At 47.5% G+C, this 23,917-nt stretch overlaps 2 protein-coding genes across 4 annotated transcripts in view; one reads left to right on the top strand and one right to left on the bottom strand.

The window, feature by feature from the left end:
* The window catches only part of slco5a1 (solute carrier organic anion transporter family member 5A1), a 37,009-nt gene extending 21,871 nt beyond the window's left edge, over positions 1-15,138 (top strand). Inside the window, exons 5-10 of the mRNA XM_030099399.1 lie at positions 2,004-2,168; positions 5,703-5,901; positions 9,727-9,886; positions 10,276-10,517; positions 10,611-10,675; positions 11,296-15,138. Coding sequence (XP_029955259.1) covers positions 2,004-2,168; positions 5,703-5,901; positions 9,727-9,886; positions 10,276-10,517; positions 10,611-10,675; positions 11,296-11,753 — 1,289 coding nt within the window. The 3' untranslated portion in view covers positions 11,754-15,138. The remainder of the gene's footprint in view (positions 1-2,003; positions 2,169-5,702; positions 5,902-9,726; positions 9,887-10,275; positions 10,518-10,610; positions 10,676-11,295) is intronic.
* Positions 15,139-16,702: 1,564 nt separating this feature from the next.
* sulf1 (sulfatase 1) overlaps positions 16,703-23,917 on the bottom strand; it is a 38,664-nt gene continuing 31,449 nt past the window's right edge. Inside the window, exons 12-21 of one of the 3 annotated variants that reach the window (XM_030099396.1) lie at positions 23,188-23,434; positions 23,011-23,107; positions 22,809-22,903; positions 22,590-22,661; positions 21,663-21,835; positions 20,689-20,831; positions 20,179-20,302; positions 18,512-18,545; positions 17,646-17,696; positions 16,703-16,878 (exon numbers count right to left, since the gene is read on the bottom strand). In XM_030099396.1, the coding sequence (XP_029955256.1) occupies positions 16,845-16,878; positions 17,646-17,696; positions 18,512-18,545; positions 20,179-20,302; positions 20,689-20,831; positions 21,663-21,835; positions 22,590-22,661; positions 22,809-22,903; positions 23,011-23,107; positions 23,188-23,434 (1,070 nt within the window). In that variant the 3' untranslated portion in view covers positions 16,703-16,844. The remainder of the gene's footprint in view (positions 16,879-17,645; positions 17,697-18,511; positions 18,546-20,178; positions 20,303-20,688; positions 20,832-21,662; positions 21,836-22,589; positions 22,662-22,808; positions 22,904-23,010; positions 23,108-23,187; positions 23,435-23,917) is intronic. The other 2 variants (XM_030099398.1, XM_030099397.1) reach the window with 2 other exon arrangements.

The raw sequence follows: 23,917 nt of genomic DNA, 5'->3' as shown, positions 1-23,917 counted from the left end.
CAGTCTGTGTGTCAATTGTTGATATAAAAGATGAAATCTGACAGACAGATCATTTTTCCTAAAGTTTGGAGTTTGTTGATGAAGTCCGTGCAGCTTTATCCGCTGTCTTCATCTGGAAATGACGCGTTAACCGAGAGCCCAAACGAGCCGAGCGATTTAGAAACGCATCACTTTGACGGATTGAGGAGCTGCACGGCCCGCTGGGAGCTCAGAGCCAGAGCGCTCATGAAATCCTACACCTCAGCTGTGTGGAGGTCAGAGTTTTTATCCACTGGTGACCTCAAACCTCCAGGAAGGACGCTGAAAACAAACTTCTCTTTATAATGGATCAACTCGTGCATATCTAGAAGACTAATGCCGTGCTCTCAATGTGACCTGAGATGTGCTTTCATATGGCGATGGTTTTAAAGCGCAGATCCACAAACTGCTCGTCTTCAGGAGGGGGGAGGGGGAGGGGGGGGGGGGGGGGGGGGGGGGTCACAATGTGTTAGACAGTAATTTAACTGAGACGCCCACACTGGAGTGGCCACGGCGGCCAGCATCTGCCCCGTGAGTCACACACCGTGGATCCTTGTTAGCAGGTTTGGACACCAATTCTCTCGCTGACGTCCGAGCTCTCGTCTTCGGGGATCGGCGAAAATCCGTGATTTTTTTCCCCCACCAGTTTATGGCCTCTTCGCGTTCATGTGACTGGGTTTACTTCTGCCCAGCAACAGCACTGCACTCCGGGTGGGACCACATGACTTTTGAATGGCAGGATGACGGGGCGTTCTGCATGGTAATGACCTCCATCGTATGGACGCTGCCCTCCAGCAGACGGGAAGGGTATGTTTGACCTTGTTCTGACAAACCAAGGGTGACGGCGTTCAGGCTCCATTTGTAAAGCTGGGTTGTTGTTTTTTGTTTTTTTGCGCGGGCAGCATAGAACCATGCACACAATCCACGTGTTTGTGTTGGACAAACACACTCGCCTGTGGATTTATGAGCAGCTCACAGCGTGATACCGTTTCAAAATGCTAGATAGTGCGATGCGGATCAGTAATTAAAAATACTGCAGTCATGTTCAGATTGTGCTCATTTGTAATCTTTCATTAAAATTATGTAGCGTTTTTGTTTCCCTGTAATTTTTTTTCCTGGGGCATATTGAAATACAGTTTTTTCTTTGAATGCGAGAGTGACTTGTGAAAAAATGTCACAGGTGATGTTTTGACTCCATTATATTATTGAAGAAAGTGTTTACATTAAGTCGTGCAGCTACTAGTGGAAAAAGTGAGTTAAAGCAAATACTGATTCCGAAATATGCTCAAATATGGAAATAGAAAGCAAATATGATGTTTTTTTAGCACAATTCCTTCACAGTGAAAATATCCCTGATTCTTGTGGCTGAATGTGGATATGCATGTAAAGCAATACAGCTGTTGTTTGGAAAACAGTTTTAGTCCCCATGAAGTTTTGATTAATGAGGAAATGGTCCAGGAGTTTTTGAACTGACAGATTATCAAGCAAGGACAAGTTATACTCTGGAGTTTAATGCATGTAAGTTCATTATAAAAGCATTTTATTGGCACTTATTGTGAAGTTGCTTTGAACGCTTGAAGACTTTCACAGCCTGTTTAAATCAATCTTTGTCATTTTGCTGCTTGCTTTTTTTTTTTTGTTTTGTTTTTTGTTCCACAAACTCAACATTTAATGGACTCCACACCTTCTCTCCTTTCTCTGTTATGTCTAACAGATACAATTACAGGTTGCGTCACTTTTTTTGCGGCACACAGTGCCATGTGGTGATCCGAACGAGACAACCGGATTGTTAGAGAGAAAATATGTTGTGAAATACGACGTGTTACTTCCCACGTCAGCACCGAGTTTGTTGTTATTAATAGAGCTTCAGTTGGACACTTAATCATGTCTCGCAGTGGATCTTCCTCTGATGCTCCAGTTGAGGAGCTGAACAGAGACTGACAGTAACGAGCTGCCCTTTCGTGGCATGTTTCTCTCTTTCCCAGACCTCCCCAAGGCGGCGCTGAGGATCCTCAGCAACATGACCTTCCTGTTCGTCAGCCTGTCCTACACCGCCGAGTGCGCCATAGTCACGGCCTTCATCACCTTCATTCCAAAGTTCATCGAGTCCCAGTTTGGTATCCCCGCCTCCAACGCCAGCATCTACACAGGTACGCTGCATCGTTGCTGTTGCCAGTATGAATAAGTTATTTCTCTACTCATACTCATTTTCACCACTTGAGCAGTCTGTATGTTTGTTGCTCAACCTTCAATGGGATCAATTCCGGCTTCAGTGTCTTTCCCAAGGACACTTTGATATATGAAGAGGGTGAGGTGTGAGAATGAATCACCAACCTTGGACTGGGAAGATGACCTTTCCTGCCGGCAGTTACCCCGAACAATCATCTTAAATAAATTAAAATCATATCCTCTCCTCGGTTTTTGACGTGTCGTGTTGATACAGGAAATACAGTAAGGGTTGCGTAAGGCGCTCCGAAGTTATGGCCAGCACTGCAGTGAGCTTCAGGTGCTCATTTTGTCTGTATTTAGTTAAGTCACCTCCGTTTCCACGTGCACAGTGATCCACAGACGGCAGCGGCGGCACCGTGACTCATAAAGTCCTGCTGGAATTCATTCAGTGATAAGCTTCTATTACACCCACTGACTGCAGGAGGCATTCATCATGCTGTGGTCACCACACACATGCACACACGCACACACACTGTGAGCTGAGCGCCTCATATGTAGGGTGTACAAAGAACTAGTCTAATCTGTCAGTCATGTTTCAGCCAGTGGTGCTAATACACAAGTAATCTGGTATCAGGATTATTCCAGCAAAGAGCGACTGAAAACTCCATCATAGCTTTGAAAGCAAAGAAGTGTGTGTGTGTGTGTGTGTGTGTGTGTGTGTGTGTGTGTGTGTGTTCAAGTGTTCTGCCAGTGAACATATGGTCATTTGGACACACACACGCACACAGAGGAATGTACACAATGCCATTGCCTCATCTCGCCTGCCTGTTGCCAGGATACAAGGGGTAAGGGCAAACGGGTGGTGCGGTTGTCATGGCGACCCGAACGATGCCAGGCGGCCGGGAAGTGATGAGGGCTGGAGACGTGGAGGAGGAGAGGGCACTTCTGTTGATGGGAGCACGGGGGGCTTTTCTCAGGCAGCCGGCTGGACGCTTCCCTGACGAGCAGGAGAGGTTCGGGGTTTAAACAGCAGCGAAGGTGCGAAAGGCCGGCAGGCTTCACTTTATTACCGTTTCAGTGGCAACATTTAGGACACAGCTGATTTTCTGGCTCACATTAAATTTCACAAGTGTTCCAAATGAAGTGGCCAATGAGTGTAGCTGTGGTTTATTTTATTTAACACTTTGAAGTACGTCCGGTCTGAAAAGTTCTACTGCTTGCTTGATTGCAGATCTTTATAGTTTAAAACTCGTGTCCGGAGTTTCCGTTCGTTTCCAATGTACGTATCGTTTTTTAACAGAGCTTAAATGTGTCAGTCTGGTTCGATACTTTACTATAATATTAGCATAAAGGAATATAAAAATGTATTTATGAGCCCCGCCTTCGTCTCATAGACCCCCATGTTATCCGAAAAAGCGCTGGTCAGCGTCGGCCAATAGATTTCGAGCTTCCGCCTTGTCGTGCTGTCAATCAAAGTGTGCACGCAGCCAGAGAGCACGCGCACTCGCCCAGGCAGAGGTGAGTTAGCTACGCAGCGCAGCAGCCGCCGCGCTTACCTCGGATATATCCACTGTCTGCTGAACATCCACCGTAAACAGCTAAACGTGTCAGATGCTGTAGGACTCGGAGGCTCTCATTTTCACCCGACAGATAATTTGCGTGCACAATTAAAGGGGCGTGACTTGGTCGCTCATGAAAGCAGAGGGAGGGCGGAACCTCCAGACGTTGGATTTAAAAAAAACCCTCTCTTCTCAAAACTCCGGACACGAGCTTTAAGTGAAAAAAACAAAAAAAATACATTTTCGATTCTCACAAAGTCGCTCGTCCCTGAACAGATGTGTACCTCCGGTCCTCTTTTCAGATATGATTAATTAGTCTTCAATGCTTCATTACTTACAAACCTTAACTTCTAAAAATGTTTCAGCAAAGTATTTGTTCTGTCTTTTCCTTCCTTCATGTTCGCTCGGTTTCTGATTTCTACTTTGTCATTTTGCCTTTTTATTCTGGCCTTTTTTAAAATATAATGAACACATATCGTCGGTGACAGCGGTGAAATGCATCTACATTGACACGTCTCCTCACATGAAAGGAAAGTGGTTTGTGCCAATAATGACACCGCAGCATCGCAAACCTTTTTCTTTAACAGGCAATCGAAGCATCTGCAGTGCACACCCAGACTAGCTATTAAATGTTAGAGCGGCCGGCCGTTTGCTCCAAGTGGCTCCAGAGACACCGGAAAAGACACCCAGAAAACTTGAAATTGCATAAATTACCACCTTGTTGAATCAGTCTGGGGTAAAGAGCTGCCGCGGCGACGTGTTCATTAGATGTTGCTCCAGAAATAGAACCGTAACATATCGCACCCGCCTCGCGTCCCCTTCACCCTCAGCTGCACCGAGCCCCATTCTGATGTGATTTCTGTTTGTTTCTGTCTCCCCCCCCCCCCCCCCCCCCCTCCACTTTCTTATCTCAGCCGTCATTCCTTTCAAAACCTGCATTTCCATCCTCTTATGTTGATATTGCCATTTCTCTCGGTGTTATGAGTTCTCAGAGTTTTTCGTAATCTGCGGCGAGCAGAGAGGAAGATCTGCAGTGCATCAACATATGTCACATCCGTGTGAGAAATAACTCTCATAATGCAGCATCAGTCCAGATAACATTAATGTTATGTTTCACCTTTGACACTGTGTGATTTACTGTATGATTCGGACTTTAGGTTTTAGTGTGTTGATGTTTAATCCCGCAGAAGGCCGACGCAGTGTCACTACAGAAACATGCACTCCGCAGGATAATATGCTCCAGCTGTTTATTGCCAGGCCGTCCGTGCGCTCCCAGACGTTTCCGACCCTCCGTCCATTCCTCGTATTTTTCCACGAGCGCGCCGGGAGAACCTGGGTGACATTTGCCTGCGCTTTCATCCTCTCTCCCCTCTCTAATCCTCTGCCTTTTCCTGACCCTCCGCCTCCGCCGGCTGACCCCGTCCTGCTCGTTACCCGCCTGTGGCCGGGATCGAGGGCCCGCCATGTGCGCCTGCCCCGAGCCCCGACTCCCACACTCTGACACTTACCAGCCAGCGCTGCCTTTCTCCACGCTGTCATTTTGATTAGCTTGAGCGGGATAAGAGCACGTGTTGCAGCCTGGAATGACTCACTGGTAACTCGGAGCATCGCCTGGACACATCGACGGAGCAGAACCTTTTATAAGTCCCTTTATTTCTTTGAAGCTGTTTATTCCCAGTGTAACGAGAGAACTCACTCTGAGGTTGATATTTTCTTTCACAGCAGCTGCGTGCACAACCTTCAATCATTCATATAAAAGCCTGACAGGCTTGTAACTTATACACGTTGCGTTGCCTGATTAAAATGCAGTCGATCATATGCTTTTTGCACTTGGTGAATCATACATTACAGCGATTAATTCAGTGTTAACATGTCACGACACACATTAGCGACTCTATTCCTGTGCTGCTTGTGACACTTCCCTGACTGTGTTTTGCCTCTTTTTCCGCCCCACAGGTGTGATAATCGTACCCAGTGCCGGGGTGGGCATCGTGTTGGGGGGCTACATCATTAAGAAGCTGAAGCTCGGTGCCAGGGAGTCCGCCAAGCTGGCCATGATCTGCAGCGGAGTGTCTCTGCTCTGCTTCTCCACGCTCTTCATCGTGGGCTGCGAGAGCATCAACCTGGGAGGGATCAACATACCGTACACTACCGGGTGAGGACAAAACCGCTAATAAACGCTCTCATTCAGTCAGAATCTGATGTAAACATTTACGTCTGCCACAAAATGGTTTGTTTTACAAGCATCATGAAACACAGGAAGCAGGAAGGTCATTTTAACCAGTTAACACACACATTGTAAAAACTGGGAAAAATGGACCAATATCAACTTGTCCTTGACAAGAAATTTACATTTGCCAATTTATTTCAATTTAGTTTATCATTCCTGTATTACTCACTTGAGCTCAATTTACATACGAGGCGTCAGGAGATCATAAACACATCTATTCCTGTGCTGCTTACCTTAATCTGCTGTAAAGAAGCCTCTAGGTGAGGTGCGGGCTCCGCATGTTGTCGCCGCTCCCATCATCCACATGTGTTGTGGCGCCGCGTTTGAGTGTGAATGATTAATTGGCGACGCCGGCATCTGCTCTCGTGGCTCCGCCTGATTCACTTTGCCACCTCTATTTCTGACGCTGCGTCTCCGCACCGCATCGGCGGCCGGCCGCAGAGCGAACCAGCAGTCACCCGATGTGTCAGCCCCTCTGGGCGGAAAACATCGAGTGGATGTTTGTTGGCGCGCGAGTGTGCGCTCACACACATCTACAGAGACACACTCCTCAGAGTGACCTTGAGTGATGCAAAACAGCCTACATCGAATTGATTGTATATATATTCCACTTGTAGTGATCAACCCTCTGTATTTGCTGTCATGTATCATACACTGGCAGTGGTGACCTAAAGGCTCCATAAGCAAGTTTGTGACTGGAAGGTTGCTAGTTTGAATCCCACTGTGGGTCCTTGAGCAAGGTCTTAGGCCAGTGGTGTCAAATGTATGGCCCGGAGGCCAGAACTGGCCCACCAGGGAATCCAATTTGGCCGACATATGACATTAACTGCAGTATATTTATTTGTCCACCAGGGGCGCAGTGAAGTCTAAAGTTGTCGTTTTTCCAGTTTGACAAGTTATTCTGATTATAATATAAATTGTTCTACCATAGTTTAGAGTTCCAACCACATGTAGGTAAATGTTTTATTGCCATTGAAGACGTAAATAGTCGTATACAAGAATGTTTCTGGTTAAAATGTAGTAGAAATTGCAGTACTTTCCATCAAATGTTAACTTCTTGATAATTCTCATCATCATTATGTTGTTATTTACTGGCCCGGCCCACGTGAGAGGAGACTGTGCTGCATGTGGCCCCTGAAGTAAATGGGTTTGGCGCCCTGGAGACCCTGGAGAGCTCCACTGATTCACCGCTGCAGCCCAGCACTAGTAGTATGCGTCGCTATGGTAACTATGAATGAGGAGATAGTAACTTAACGACTCCATCTTCTTGGAGACAAACACAGAACCATGTGTACAGATCAGTTTTAGAGCCGTGTTTTTCATGGAGTTCCTGTTGGAAACTCAGAGCAAACTCCACAGAAACTAAACCACTACCAGAAGTCCTGACGGTAACTCGGTGATAACGGCCGTCTTTTGTTGAGGCCGGCCTTTATCCGAGGGGTCAGCGGGACCGTGCGAGCTGCGAGGGCTCCTCATTATGAGCGGCAGCGGTCAGTCGTTCCGGGTGGCACCCACATGAGGAATGTCCAGCCCCTGCCTGCCCTTTGTGTCTGTACTCTTCCACTCGTCTAGACGAGGCTCTGTTCCTGACAGGCTGTGGACTCACCGACAGAGCCAACAGACACATCCGCTTATGTAATAATCTTAAGTATTTGCAAATGTTGCATGCAGATGAATTAGTACAGCATGCGCGTGGAGAATCTACAGAACGCACCTGAATCTGTTGGAAAACCTTTGGTTCGATAAGCCCTCCAAACTCTGAGATATTTTCTCTCTGTTCCGTGTCTGCAGTGTTCGAGCAGCTTAAGCCACTTGCTGTCTTGGCTGTGCGCTGGGATTTGTATAGGATGCGGCCCGTGCAGTGACACAACATCTGGAGGGGTTGAGCGAGGGCCGGGATTTAGTCTGGGGAAAAGGACATGTGCAATCAGTGCCACAATCCCGCGACTCCAGCCGGCCTCGTGGCTTTTTGTGTTCGTGCAAATGCACATGCAGTCTCCCACAGCCCACACACACACACACAAACACACACGTGCACGGCGTCTGGAATGTAACACTGTTATGTCAGGACATGCCCGAATGAGACGAGCCTTCCCGGTGACACACACAGGATGAAAATGAGCGTCGCTTTACGGTCCTGTGAGAAATGATGGTCCACTGATTTAAGAGGAAACAGAAAGTGACCCTTTTCTTATTTTAATCCTTAAACAACATGACGTTTGCAGCGCAAACAGCTCGCGGCTTTAATAGTCACCTAAAACACGTGTGTGTGTGTGTGTGTGTGTGTGTGGCTGTCAGCGTCACCCTGACCGCTGTGTAGTTAGCGCCCGTCGCCGTCTGTTCCGCCGGGCTCAGAGCGGCGCTTCCCAGAGCAAACGCAGGACTCGCCTCACTGCTCCCGGTTGACACGGCGCCCGGCCTCCCGTCTGGCTCAGAGCAGACGTTCCCACACCGTGTGAATCCAGACAAATGAGTCCGTCCACGCTGATGGAAAGTTTATATTCCTTACATTTCCTACATTGATGGTTTGGTCAGAGGCGGCGTAGGAAACATTTCATTTATCACCTGAAGTGAAGCGATACTGATCATGTAACACCACGAGGTCGTACAGATACTTTACTTGATTAAACTATTGAGCCGTTGTTGTATTTAAGCGTCGCACTCGAGGTCAGATTGAAGATGTAATTTTGTGAAAGCCTCAGGGAGCTGCGCGTTTCCCCAGAGCAGGGGGTTTGGGAAAAGTGATGTTCAGTGTTATTTTTTTAGTTACTACAGCTTGTTAATGGCACATCGTCTGGGCAGTTCTGATGCCGACATGAGAAATGTCACCAATTAGGCTGAGACCCGGCGCTCCCCGGCCGCTCTGCACTCGGGTTTCTCGTTTTTGTGGAGCCTGAATCCACCTTAACCCAGATAAATTAGTCTTTAAGAAATTAATAAACCCTACAGCGCATTCAGTGGCAAAGTTTCTTACCTCAGACTGCTGCTGACTCAGCACTGCTGTGAGAAAATAAAAAAGAAAGAAAAACAGCCTTGTCAGTGGACTTTAGCATTATTCAATATTTTCTGGGAAGAAATCACTAAAAACATTTCAGATGAAAAATTCAGTGTCGCTGTGAAAAAGCTGGTCGGCATCTAGAGGTGAGACCTCAGAGGATTGATTTCCAGCGTCAGTAACACTGTAAAGATTACTGTACCTCGGTAAACTATGAGAAACTGATAAAAAAAAAAAAATCACATTTTAAATCCCTACCTGAACTAAATTACCAAAATTATTAAAGTTTATCGGAAATAGCTCAATCATATAGATTTTTTTTTTTTTTTTTATGAAGGTTTAATTTGAGCCAGGAGGAACTTTGGTTACTTGGAACGCCAAGTAATTTAACGAAGGTGTGCCGATTGTGTTGTGGGGCTTCATTTGTGTCTGGAATTCAAATACAAAAGCAGTGGTTTCCTTTACAGTATTGTCTGTTCTCACAATGCAGCCTTGAACCAATGATGGATGAACGAATTGTTTTATTCAATGAGTGTTTTTCATTCGTGGGATTTTATTTGTATTACTACACCAACATTTGGGTGGCGGTTATAAAACAACACCCATAAAGCCACAGATAATACGGAAATGTTAGGAATGATGATAATGCTCTTAGAATGGAAAACCAGATGATGTTATTTGTTGAACATTGAGTTCCAACTGTTCTGTGTGGACAATCATACAATGAACCCCTGCGTGTGTGTGTGTGTCTGCAGTCCCACCCTGACCATGGCCCACAGGAACCTGACGGGCAGCTGCAACGTGAACTGCGGCTGCAGGATCCACGAGTACGCGCCGGTCTGCGGCTCGGACGGCATCACCTACTTCAACCCGTGTCTGGCTGGATGCAGCACCGTGGGCAACGACAGCTCCGGGGTGAGCACAGGCACTGCGGTTCATCTGAAATCTTTTTAATCCATTCAGTACTCCTTTTGTGTTCCTGTCGAGGGAAATAAGGAATAAAGGGATTGATGGTAAAGATTTCAGAGCTTTCTTCCAGAGGAGGTACAAATCATAATTGAAACACAAAGGCCGGCGTTCTGTAGGTTCTCGCTCTATAGCTCGGGAAATACAGGAAGTGACTCGAAAACAATGTCCGATAGGAAATCAGAACAACGCGAGGAAATCGAATGTTTAGATTCTTTGTCCGTGCCGCCGATTGCTGCAGGTTGGCGGTGCCGCTCTGTCTGCCCGCCATCCAGCCGCGGTATAATTAGCAGATTGATGAGATGAAGCTCGTATTGAAAACCAGCCTTCGCTCACAGATCAGGAACTACACGGACTGCGGCTGCGTGCAGAGCCGGCAGGTCATCACGCCGTCGTCCGGCGGCCAGGTCAACCAGCTGCAGCTCGTCATCGTCAAGACCTACCTGAACGAGAATGGCTACGCCATGTCGGGGAAGTGCGACCGCACCTGCAACACCCTCATCCCCTTCCTCATCTTCCTCTTCATCGTCACGCTCATCACCGCCTGTGCCCAGCCCTCCGCCATCATCGTCACACTCAGGTGGGCCGTCGCAGCCGCACACTGCAGAAGCTTCATCTGTGTGACTTGTGGGAAAGAAACGAGGAAATTCACACCGTTGCTTTGTCTCCTCAGGTCTGTCGATGAGCAAGAGAGGCCTTTCGCTCTCGGGATGCAGTTTGTTTTGCTGCGAACTCTTGGTAAGCACGACCGATTGGCGTCGTCTCCGTTTTATTGTGTTTAATTCCAGTAATCCAAATAAAGGTGCATCTATTTTTTTCCCATTTTTTCCCATTTTTTCCCATTTCCCAGAACACGTGTTTGGAGTTTATGTATCAATAATCAGTGTTAAAGTTAAAGCACAAAACACTGAAGTTAGTTTGGACAGTTCCTTTACCTCCCATGTTATCCATACTTCAGCGTGTCTGATCAGTTTTTGTAGAACACTATGAGCATCAAGCTGTCTCTATACCAGGCTTGTTTGATTATTGATTATGGAGTTTTATATAAATGTCAATTAACTTATTGTTTCTAATAAAGCAGCGATGAAGTTGCTGTCGGAGGTTTGCCCTCTCTGACATGGAATAGTCTTAACTTTGTGTTTACTATGGCATAAATCTTTTTCATCGTGAAGGCTGCAGATCCTCCAGGAGGAGTTATAGTGACACCCAGTGGTCAAAAAGCACCACTGCATGTTGAATATATGACAGATCAGGTTCATACTAATATGAATTTTTTTTTGCCTGATCTGCTCCATTATCACTTCACAGGGTCAGTCTTGTGAAGGTCATGACAGTAACGTCGTGTGTGTTCTCTGCAGCCTACATCCCGACGCCCATCTACTTCGGCGCGGTGATCGACACCACCTGCATGCTGTGGCAGCAGGACTGCGGCGTGCACGGCTCCTGCTGGGAGTACGACGTCACCTCCTTCCGCTTCGTCTACTTCGGCCTGGCGGCCAGCCTGAAGTTCGTGGGCTTCGTCTTCATCTTCCTCACCTGGTACTCGATCAAGCACAAGGAGGCGCGGGCCGAGCGCTGGCGCCAGCGCCTGCCTCCGCTGGGCACCGTCAGCGAGCTCATCTGCCACGCCGGCGGCCACAAGAGCCACGCGCGCACCCGCTCCTGCCCGGTCTTCATCCCGCCGCGGCCCGAGCCGCCGGCCGCCCTGCTGCTCAACCGCGGCCACAGCAGCCTCAGTTGCCCCGGCAACGCCCTCAAAGCAATAACGCCCCCCGTCTTGTTGCCGCACCACCACAGAGGCTCCGCTCACGTCTGAGAGCTCGCCAGCCGCCCCCCCCCCCCCCCCCGGGGTCCATCGCGACATGTGCCTTCCTGTTTGTGTTTCCGCACAACACCGCCGCTCCACCGCCGCCGCCGCCAGAGACACAAGCCGCGCCCGCCACACCTAAAGGGCTGCTCATGTTTATGACGACAGGAGAGACGGAGCATATCATCAGCCGCAGCACCCCCCCCCCCCCCCCCCCCCCCCCCCATTCCTCCTCCTCCTCCTCCTCCTCCCCCCCAGCGTTCACGCAGAAGGTCAGACGATGTAAAGACTCGCCATGGTGCTACTGTCAAAGGGCAGAGGGCAGGGCATTAGAACCTCTGGACGGACTCCCGAGTCTTCATCAACACGGCGTCAAAAGCACAAACCTGTACTATGCAAGATCCAGTGTACAGCCCCCCCTGCCCCCCCCAGTACTGTACAGCTCCCCGTGTATCACCTGCTCCTCCTCTTTCTTCTTATCAGCTAAATACACACAGGAAACCCAACCCCCCCCCCTCCACCCCCTCCACCATCAACTCTCTCATTTCCCCGTCGACATATCAGCCGCATCTCCACTACTCGAGCCATTCCACCAGTTCTCCTGTCATGTTGTCTGGCATTTAGTGGAATTATATATATATATATTTTTTTTTTATTATTTTAATCCTCTCACCTCTTTGACTTTCCTTTATTTTTTTCCTCTACAGTGCCTCTCGGGCTGTCTCGGCCAGTTCCAGTACACACAGCTAGCTCCAGGGTTAAACGGTAGCTGCTGAAAAGCCAGTCGCTGATCAGTGACGATATTCAGTTCGTTTCATTTCTTTCTTTTGCCCTCAGCTGTTGCGGTCAGGGGAAGAGTCGTCACAAAGCCTCTGCAAGGTGATCTATGTAGCTTAAATCCACACGGCAGTGTTTAAAGGACTTGCAGGAAGTTTAATTCCACGTCACGGCAGAAAATATCCTCCCATCTCTGATTGTGTGCTAAAGCTACTGTTTGTCCTGAAGATGTGAAATTAGGCTCAGTTTTCTTCATGAAAGAGAAATGGTTCGTATCTAATCTATCAGCGGAGACACGGATGCGTCATTTCGGCTCCGGTATTGTAACTACTCCTAATAGTCCTCAGATGTACATTGTAGGTATTTAGCTGTCTTGACTTTTAAAAAAAAAGGATCAGTGCAGCGAGCATGACTCCTTTTAATCCGCCAGCAGTGATCAGACGTGGGTGGTTCTGTTTGTGGGGGTTTGGGGCCCTCTAGTGGTCACATGGAAGATTGTGCTAAGGCCGGTGAATGTGAAGTTGGTCAGACCTACTGTGTTCATCAATTCTTTGGTAAATGGCTCCTGATGGGCGGAATTGATCTGCTGTCTTTCATATTTATTCTGAAGGAGATCTGAAGCCCGGTCGTCAGGTCCCACCGTGACGTGCACAGATGCATCTTAAAAAGTATCCATTTTATTCAGATTTGTAAACCACAAGTGGGAATATGTCAAGGATTTGAATCTTATTTAAGTACCTGGAAATAAAAAAAAAAAAAAATTAAGATCTTTTTTTTATTTAAACCCAAAATACTTGATGTGTTCCGCTTTATTGTAAATGTAGAGCTAACTGAAACTGTTTTCAGCTTTCTGAACAGTGGTGAGACGGGGTTTCCTCTGGTCACTGATCTGATCCGGGTTCAGTTCGGGGGTCTTGTGTGGAGTTGGAGTTTGATCAGAGACGACAGTCTTGCTGTGGTAGAAATAACTTAAAACACAAATTAAAAAAAAAAAAAGTTTTTGATGCACCTTTGTGTAACGTTCACAAACGGCGTGTTGAGTCCAACGGTTGTGTTCGAGCTTCTATTTAAATGTCTTACGGCTGTGTTTTCTGTAAAGCAGCGGACGAGGCAGCGACGAGGCCTTTCGGGGCTCCCCGTAAATACGTGTGTCAAACACACACAAAGTGAAATACGTGACACTTAAAAAAACCAAATTTTTAGGCTTTTCGTGTGGGAGGATGACGGATAAGTTTGATAAAGTTGCTGTATTTTATATTCTCAGTATTAAGTTTAGTTTCTAATAGTTGGATAATTTAATACGAGTGAACAAATTTCAGTGATTTAACCTTTTTTTTTTTGTTTGTTTTTTTGGGCCAAGATCAACGCCATCCTGCCGGGTGAAGACTTCCACCTGATGGCAGTGACTAATTTTTAGTGTTATCATGACTTAGTTACCTCAAATTACATATTCGTAAGTGATCATCGTGTAAATATTAACCAGGCAAATGAAGCGTAATATAGAGCTTTCGCATAGTTAGAAGCATATTTATGAACTAACCCATGAACAATGTAGTCAAACAGAAAAAACAAAGCTACAAAAAAAATAAATAAATGGTGGATTTTGTCTCGCGGTGCCTGAACAGTGTTAGGGACGGGGGTCGGGCTGTTGAAATGTTTTTCTTCCTGTCAGAGTAACTCGAGTTAAATTCAGTGAAATGTTTGGAGTTTTGCTACCCAGAATTCCCCCTCTCTTCACCTGTAACGCTTCTCTTCCTCCGGCATCACACTCGCCAACACTGAATAAGGAGAAGCCAAACATGGTTACCTCACAGATCTCCATAGATTCTCCCTTCTGTTACTGTGAAGCTGCTCAAAATGACTGAAATGTTATTTCAAGTCAGAACATTTATGAATTATCAAATTGTCAAAAGCTTTTTTGTGACCTTCAAGGTACAGTATGTATTAGTTTTAGTCAAAATGATCATGTAGCATAGAAATAAAAAAGGCAAGCTGGTCACAGACGTGTAAACGCGGCCAGAGTGGTTATCCAGGAGCGGCTCACTGCTGCCACCTAATGCACAAAAGCGGCATTACATAATGTTCCATACTGTACCTTTAAAGGTCAGAATCAGGCTTCTGTGAGGCGAACAAACCAAACCAAACCATGCACTGGTCTGCAGGGAAGTATAGAGAACCAGTCGTCACAGAGATGGCTGACTTCGAATTCAAAAAATGTAAAATAAGCTTTTAACACATTTCCATTTTTTTTCTTTCCCCCCCCCCAAAACCCCCTCGATATCTGAACTGTATTTCCTGGGCAGAACGAGAAGCCGTACTCTGAAGGTCGAGCTCTTATTTGCTTTGTGTTCCTCAGGAGCAGAAGTCCAATTCATGTTTGTGAACACTTGGTTTACAAATGCCTTGAATACTTGATATTTGTCATTAAAAACTGGAGAAAAAAAAAAAAAAGACCAAAACAACCTGTTTGTTGTCATTTACAGAGAGACGCGGTGGCGCCGCACTCGGGGTTTGAATGGGTTTATTTCTCAACAGCGTCATGTGCAAACATTTCTACACCCACTGCCAAGAAGAAAAAAAAAAGGAAACAATGTGTTCATTGAACCGCAAGAAGAAACGCTTAATTTAATGCAATCTCTTGTCAAAAAACAAAGCCTTTCCCTCAGATTGACCGGTCTTCCTGGACGATACACGTTTACACTTGAAATTAATTGTGTGCAAAATTAAAAACTCCGGATTATCCAAGCTCTACGTCACATGATTCTGGTTAAAAAAAAAAAAAGTTACACAATGAACATTTTCCAAGCGTCTGGTGACGGAGGGAGCGCCTTCCTGTGATTACCGGGGGGAAATTGTACCTTTAAAGACCTGCTGTGGATTGTGACAAATGTGCACCAGTTGCAGGGTAATTTACTAAATAGTCGCCCTGCGTGACAAAAGTAAACAGCGGTAGAGGGCGGCGGGGTGATCGGGGGTCAAACCGTCCGTTTTCCACATGATTGTCTGGAATTAAAGAAAATTGCTAAATGTGGAAAATTGAGACCGTCCCACAAATTTCAAGGAGAAAATAAAAGTGAGCCGTGAAATAAAATGTCATGTTAATTCTGTAACTTTTTTTTTTCCCAGCAGTGAGACTGAGGACCGCACACGGCGGGAGTTTCACCTTCAGACTGGTTTGTAGTTTAAAGACCGGAGCGTACCGAGAATCATCTGTCCAGATGTTGAGCTGGTTTCACCACTCGCACTGTTTTCATAAAAACATATATTAAAATGATGTTATCAATATGGAATTAATCTTTTATTCTTTAAATTCCAACACTTAGCTGCATTAAGGCTTTTTTTTTTCCTTTTCTAAATATATATTTGAAAAAAAAAAACATAACACTGTTTACTAATAAATGTAGGCACCAGTAAAAAAATAAAACAATAACTTTAAAACTCATTATAGATCTCTGACTGACTGAGGCGGCGGCGCTCGCCGATGGCAAGTTTTCCGTCTCCTGGTGGCCGCGTCTCAGTGTCGCCATGGCGACCGGGAGCTGGGCTCAGAGGGTCTGATTGGAGGGTCGAGGCGGAGAGCCGCTGCCCTCGTAGTCCGAGGAGAGGGGCGGCACTTTGAGCGCCGGCCCGACGCCCGGCTGGGGGCCAGTCTGCGTGGAGGGGGGCGTCCTGCCGCCGCCGGCCTGTAGTCTGGGCCGGGGGGTCTGTGGGAAGAAGGGGAGGTAGCCTTGGGCCTGGAAAATGTCCTCTTCGTCTTCGGGGTCTAGCGTGTGTGGGCCCGCCGCCGCCGCCCCCTGCAGGCTGTTGTGGGTGCGCAGGAGGCCGTCGTGCCGCGTCTCCAGCTCGGTCAGCCCGTTCCCGCTGAAAATGTCGCCTTCCACCTCCTCCAGCTGCCGCGCCCACGTGTCCCTCTGGAGGGGGGCGGGGTCTCCGCCGGGCCCCGGCGGGGGCTCCGTCAGGGCGGGCGTCCCGGCGTCGGGCAGGTCGTTGACGACCCGTTCGGGGTTCGTTCCGTCGGGGACGGCGGTGGTGAGGCGGGGCCAGACGTCGTCCCCGCTGCCCTCCTGGAGGCCCCCACCCCCGGCCCCGGCCCCGGCCCCGGAGCCCGGCTCTGGCAGGGTGGAGTCGTCGGGCTCGTGGGTTTGGTTGAATGTGTGAAAAACGTGTCGCAGTGCAAACATATTATCTACATCCTTCTGGAAGTTGGCCCAGTTGTCTGGACCGGGGCTGTAGTCAGGCCTACATTCATACAGGCTTTCGTTTATGCTATACAAATCCTCCAGTTCCTGCCAGTTCACCTCCTCGTCTGTCAAGTTGGGTAGTTTAACCCTGTCGTCCGTCCCATACTGGCTGTGTGCTGCCGGGGGGAGAAGGAAAAAGAAATAAAGACTGTGAGGATCTGCAGTGGCACGAACAGGGAGCGCTTTTCAAGTTTACCCAGACAGCATGCAGTCATGCCCAGCTTCTGGCTCTCTCTAAAGCAGCCAACTCCGAGGGCTCTGCGGCCCAAAGCAGCACACACACACACACTCACACACACACACACACACACACACAACACACTGAAGCATTAGATAAACTAGCACTCACACTGAGCACAAGCCACATGCTACTTTTTTTTTTTTTTTTTGTATTTACTAAATCACATTGGAAATTAAAAAAAAAAAAGAGGAAAAAATATATTATTCTGCACAAATAGAAAGGGGAAAAAAAGCTGCACAGGAAATGTGTAATGGCACAGTTAATGACAGGCCTGGGCTGGATTGAAATGCAAAGTCAGACAACCTGAAATAAAAAAAAAAAAAGAGCTCAACAGCAGAACAAATAAAAAGCTGGTCAACAAAACAAGAAGCAGCTCAGAAAACACACACAAAAAAAGAAAAAGCCCATGAGCCTGCCAGTGAATCCCCAGAGAGGAAGATTAATGCTATCAGGGAAAGACACAAAAGGAAGCTGCAGAGCCCGACTCAGCTCAATGTCTGCAAGTCATTTGAAAAAAAAACCAAACAAACCAAAAAAAAAAGGGGAGGAAAAGAAGCATCAACGCCACAATTTCATCTGTCTTTCCTTCACCAGATCAGGACTCTGTTACTAGAGGAGGGAGACGTCGCAGCACAGACTCACAGGAAGGAGAGGCTCGGTCTCCTCTTTGACCACTTTCGGTGCTGCTGTCGCCTGGTAAGCAGGTGCCACAAACAGAGGTCAAAAGGTCAGAGGTCAGTGGGAGGACAGAGAGGTAACTCAAGCGTCCCTTCTACCACCAGCTACTGGCCACTAGAGGGCGCTACTCTGCATGTGATGGGTGGTGATTTTGTGGGTATGGCCTGCAGTGAAATGTGATGAGTTCAAGGAAAAGTTTCACATTTTGGAGCCTCTTCTGACCTCTGATGGGGAGAAACTGAGACTTCCAACTTTAGAGATACCAAATCAGAGTACATTTATTTATGGAGCAATCTCAAATAAAATCTTTTTTCAAAAATGCAATGATGAAGCTGATTTCCCAAAATGTCAAACTGTTCCTCTGAGTGGACGTGACGATGATGCATGAGTGGGATGATGGGTGTCATGCGCTGGTCATTCACGTGCACTCGCTGCTCGGGATGGTCTGCGATGATGAACATATTCAGCACCTTCCTGCACGACTCTGGACTGTTTCAACCTCGGTGGGATCAAACTCTCGGCTCTGGATTCCAATCAAGAGCTTTTTTCTGCATTCAAAGCGAAGGTGTGGAAACATGGAGCAGAGAGCAGCAGGACTGCTGATGGCAGGCTGACGTTACGCAGCAGGTAAAGGTGAAGACAAATGAATAAAACGTTTGGCGGTTAGCCTGGTCCCAGCATGCAGCCACAGATCAAGCGTTGGCGCGCCGTGGATGGATGTATTAGTGGGAATGACGCATTTTGGCCCATGCAGGTGTTAAAGAAAATTTAAAAATTAAAAAAAAAAAAAGGAAAAAAGCCACTGAAGAGAGACAAAACTTGGCGGATACCTGTGTGGCTCATAGCTTCCTCCATCTTTACCTCCTGATCAGAAAAAATAAAAGCAATCGATTGTTAATGTTTTGATTGAGGGAGACGTGGGAGGAGGGGGGCGGGGAAATAAACGGATCATTCACACGGAGGAGTCCTTCATGCACAGCTGCTACACGCTAGGGAGAAATGCAATTACTGGATGGTCGTGAGGAAGGAGGGGAGGAATGAGGAGAGAAGTCTGAAGTCAGATTAAAGTGGTCTGAATGGTGACGAGTTCAGCTGGTTTTCCCCTTCAAAGTAAAACACACAAAGGTTATCCAATCAGGTGATTTTCAGGGTTAAGTCGCCACTTTGCAAAACAGACGCTGCTGGATCCATTACACCTGACAGTTTAATTTCAATCATCTGTTTTTCCAACCATAACACCGCTGGATTGAAACCGCAACAGCAATTTCATCGGTTGGCGGGGGCTGGCATCGAACCGGCGGACGGGCTGCCAGCGCAAGGAAGAGATTTTCTGTTGCCTCGTGACATGCGTTGGCATACGTCTGACAGGTCCAACATGCCAGGGCCGAAACACAAGCAGTTTCCCCCGGGGCGGCCTGGCTCTCCAGCCGGTAATTACAGACGCGGAGGTTTTGTCCTCCGGACATAAACAGCGCGGCCGGGGCCATGCCACACACAAACACTAAACAACACGGCCCCGCCGGGTAGGGTCGCCGCGGCCTCGCTTATTAACCACGTCCGTAACGGGACGTCTGCTCTTGAGGACGCCTGGACAGTGTGGTGAGAGTTTTAGGGAGGGGGAAAAAAAAAATCTTGAAACGCTGCGGCCGGCTACAGCAGTGATGCATGACAGGCTCAAATAAAACGCCAGCCTCAATTACAGTGACGACAGCATCCTGCAAATAATATCTCCGACACTCAGTGACTCACACAGCGGGGGGAAAAAAAGGCCAGGACACACAACTGCTGCGTGGTTCTCATACATCGGGGAAGTATAACGTGTATGTGAGGAAGGGGAAACATCCAGCGGACGGTCCGGGGCTGAAAGAGAGAGTGACGACAGGCTGGTGCCAGTGTGATGAATGTGTGTATGGTTTGGAGAAGAAAAAAAAAAACACACACACACACACATAAACGAAGGAGACACAAGTCGGATTGATGATTCATTCACTTCCACCTGAAATGTCAGCACACATCAGGAGTGGATCATTCCCAAACACATGCAGCATGCAGGGATGTGCAAACCACTGAGACTGGAGCAGATCCCGACAAACAGCAGAAACAAATACATTGGTTTTCATTTGAGCAGCCTTGGGTTAAAAATCTACAGCAGAGTGTATCAGACAGTTCTGACACTTTTCAAAGCCTGATTGTACGTGGTTTTTGTTTGGTCTGCTCTTTTCCAGGGTCACCACATGTTTGATTTGGCACTCGTCTTTATGCCACCTTGAGCAGAAAACACACCCATTTCTTTAATCTCATTTCCTGAATCTCTTGGCCACCACTGCCTTAAACTTAACACACACACACACCAATTCTCCTGAATGGGGAATCTGCTTCAGTCCTTCGGGAAGTTAAATCTACCTCTAACACCCAGTGTATCAGTCCGTTATGTTCAAACATCTCGCTCAGGACTAAAGTTCAACGACGACTAAAATGAGAGTGAAAGAGTGTTTACCTGTGTCCAGGCCTTTGGGTCGAGGGTTGCACTGCCTGTACCCTTGACAGCTCCTCATCTCCATGAGCTGGGCATGCAGGGTGTTCAGCACCTCCCGATCCACTGCATACACTGCGTTGGTCAGCTGTACGACGACACACAAACACCCACATTTAACTTCTGAAGTAGAATGAATGTTTCATGTCACATTGTTACCACCAGTTCAGTGCCGATCCACACTATGCTGCAAGTTCATGAAAGTCCCGTTGCAAAGTAGGAGCCGATCAACTTATAAGACTGGTGAAATCACACAGTCTGTGGGAGCCCTCAGATGCAGGGCCAGAGCGGTCAAGCTGATGGGCTTACACCGAGCCGTTCCCACATGAACGCTCTCGAAATTACTAACCGCGCACAAACTTTTACGGGCGGGTTTTACAACGCAAGAGCCGACGAAAACGGCTCCGGAGAGACGAAGCAGACGCACACGGCCGGAGAGCGCGGCTGAGTGACGGCAGACAGATGTTCGCCCACCTGGTAAGGGTCGCTGTTGAGGTCAAAGTACTCCAGGAAGCCGGTGGAGAACTCGCAGAAGAGGGTGTTGTGGGTCTCGTTGATGGTTCTCAGGCACCAGTAGGTGTTGTTGTTGGAGCTGGTGCAGGCGCAGAACCCGCCCACTGCAAGACAACCAGCGGCGGCGTTCTTGTCAGTCTTCATCTTTTAGATGGTGTTTAACAAAACACGAAAAGCTTTTAAGGAATGACTGAAACAAGCTCGTTCTTCTCCGTCCTCACTCTTTGATGGTAAGTGCGTTTTGCACGTTTGTGTGTATTTGTGTTTCATTTGAAGTCTGGCACGACATTAAAATACACTAAAGCAATCAAATCAATGTGGTGAACACCTTTGAAACATTCAAAGACTAGTCATGGCCAAACCCTATCGTCTTAGTACTTATTTGTTTTATTGGGGGAAATGAAAGCATTCAAATATATAGACTGGAATTTAAAGCTGACTGGATATTTTGTAATTTTGAGAAGGTTAGACTTAGTTGAACTTACTTACAGAAGGTGCAAAACCCAGCAAGAAAGCTTAAAGGTCTTGTTTGAGACAGCTAAAACATTACAAAGTTACAAATAAGTTGAAGGAAATGTACAAATATTCCTTGTAAGGGCGAAAGAATTGTAAGGAATTATGTGTATGGTGTGTTCACTTTAACGTCAGTGTTCTGGGTGTGTTCACAGCAGAATTACTCCAATTGAAAAAAAACCCCGCTGCCTTCTCCTCAGCGAGCCGCCATTCAAAACTCTGGGATGCAACAAAACAATCTGTCATGCGGTCTGACTGAAGTCTGAGCGCAGCAGACAGCTCCAACGCTGTGTAGACAGAGACGCGCCGGGATGTAAAAGATCTGGAGGTTTAAGCTTCCTTTTGTTCCAAATTTTGGGTGAGTTGGAAGTGCACGCACACACAGCCACCTGACATCTCTCTTTGGGTTCTTGAATACGTACGTGTCCAGAAGGGCGCCGTCTGCCAGTGGTCGTTGTTGTGCGTGAAGCAGGTGAGGCCCGGCAGGCTGCAGTCGTCGCCCTTCCTCTGCCGCTTCTTCTCCTTCCGCTCCTTCTTCCTCCTGCGGATCTCGTTGTACAGCTGCGTCTTCCCGTCTATTTCCTGCACGGCCTCTCTGTCGGGATTGAAAAACAAAAAACGTGAGAGAATCTCAACCGTGTGACGCCAACCTGACATCAGCCGCGACCCCGTCCGCTGCCAGGAACCACAGCAATGGAGGACACAGAGGGGACTTCCACCAGGCATCAGCCGTACAGGCTTTGACAGCCTGTTTACTTTCATGTTTAAGCTCTTACTATGTCCAATTTTCTCTGGGATGACATTCTAGCCACTGTCCCCTCTTCCTCCCCGCTGCAGCGCACAACAGGCTCCGCCGAGGAACAGCTGCTTTGTATTGGCATAATCGCTTCCCAGTGTTTCCTGGTGCAAGCTGATCACTGTGTTTGAGGGACTGACTGATTTCCCCTCTGTTGAATCATTCTATCTTTCCATGCAGCTCAATCACTTCCAGACTCGCACGCACACGGAGCCGGGCCGCCGCCAAACATCTGCTTTGTCATTTAAAACTTCACTCGGGGACCAAACATTTAATGAAAACTTACGGTGCGCATGCCTTCGTCACAAACCTGTGTGTGTTTTAGAGCTCTGAACATCAACAAACACATGACAGCACACACACACACACACATGATGGAGTTGTTGACTTGATTGGGAAAGGAGCCGAAGTGAAAATGAGCTGGAGTAATTTCCGTGGCATGCAGGCAGCATGCACTATTTGCGGACTTTTAGTCAGTTACAGATGTTACGCTCAGCATTAATTAGAAAGTGGATTAATGACGCTAAAAAGGGGGAAACCCAGAAAAACTCACTTAAATGGATGGAGTTGATCATTCCTGTTCTTCAATCTCTCTCCCTTGTTTCTGTGTCCTTTGCTAAAATAGCTGGTTTTATGGACAGAGAAAGAGACTAAGGACTTTGAAGGAAAACTTTGCTTCTGTGCACGCCAACAAAATCCTACAAGAAGCTCAAAACACTGAAAGCCACAACTATGCAGAAGTATTTCTGGAGGTGGAACTTTAATGACTGACCTCCGTTTCCCACAGTCACAGTTGTCCGGTCGTGTCCTCTTCAGGTGGCCTCTGACTTCTCGAAGGTTTTTGATTTTGTCTTGAAGCGCTTCGATCTAGAAAACAAAACACCAGTGCTCTCAAACATTTCCTCTATAGTTTCTATCGGAAATTCTCAGAAACATTTGATTTGAGGGTCTCGCGATGGACGTCACGCACTCACCTCCTGGTCGACGTAGCTCTTATGATCTTTCCAAGCTCTGGACGATTGGTAGATCTCTCTTTCACAGTGGACACTGTCATTCATCAAGATGTAACACCTAAAACAAGCAAATGAAATCAGTGCTAAACATTTCTCTATGATGATTCTTCAAGCCTTTGAGGGGAAGTGGGGTCTTACTTGTGGGTGACCTTCACAGAGTTGGGGTATCCCACTGCGTTCGTGTCGTCTGCCAGCATTTCCTCGGAGCCGTCGTCGGACGCCAGGTCAAAGTCGGGGTCCTCCGTGTCGTAGTGGCGCTTTGAGATGACGCGGCGGCGGATGGCCGACTGATCGTCCGCCTGAAGGTCGATGTCGTAGATCTGTCCTTCGAACTCCACGGACAGAGAGCGGGCCGGGCGGGTGTGAACGAAGCGTGGCCGGAAACCTGTGGGAAAGACAACAAGAGACCAAACTCTTTCAGTCCATTAATATACTTTCATACTGGTTTTATCCGACTCGCAGGGCAAACACACACGACATTAGAGACAACTGGCCTCAGTGACTGCAGGAGGAAACTGCTTCTGCTTGCACCTTTTCTTAACAACACTAGAGGGAGTCAAACAACTCAAAGAAGTGAACTTGACAGCCCGTGTGCACGCACACACACTCAGAATAACTTCCAGAACACCAAGTCCATGACTTGTTGAAGGATGTTTGCGTTCTGTGTGCATCTGTCTCCCTTTAGAGCATAAATAATCCATTACAGGAAATCAAGCCCTGAGCTCTTAAAGACCTCTTTTTCCAAAACTGTTATTGAGAGGCGGACATCGGCGAAGACAGGGCGCAGGTTAACTGGAGCATCGACTTTATTGAGCTGAAATAATGGAAATAATCCTGCACACATGTACAGCCACGTCCCAGCGCTTTA

The sequence above is a fragment of the Salarias fasciatus genome, chromosome 9 (genome assembly GCF_902148845.1).
Source record: "Salarias fasciatus chromosome 9, fSalaFa1.1, whole genome shotgun sequence".
In the NCBI taxonomy this organism is placed as follows: domain Eukaryota; kingdom Metazoa; phylum Chordata; class Actinopteri; order Blenniiformes; family Blenniidae; genus Salarias; species Salarias fasciatus.
The sequence above is the reverse complement of the archived record's forward strand: the minus strand, read 5'-3'. Positions and strand labels throughout refer to the sequence as shown.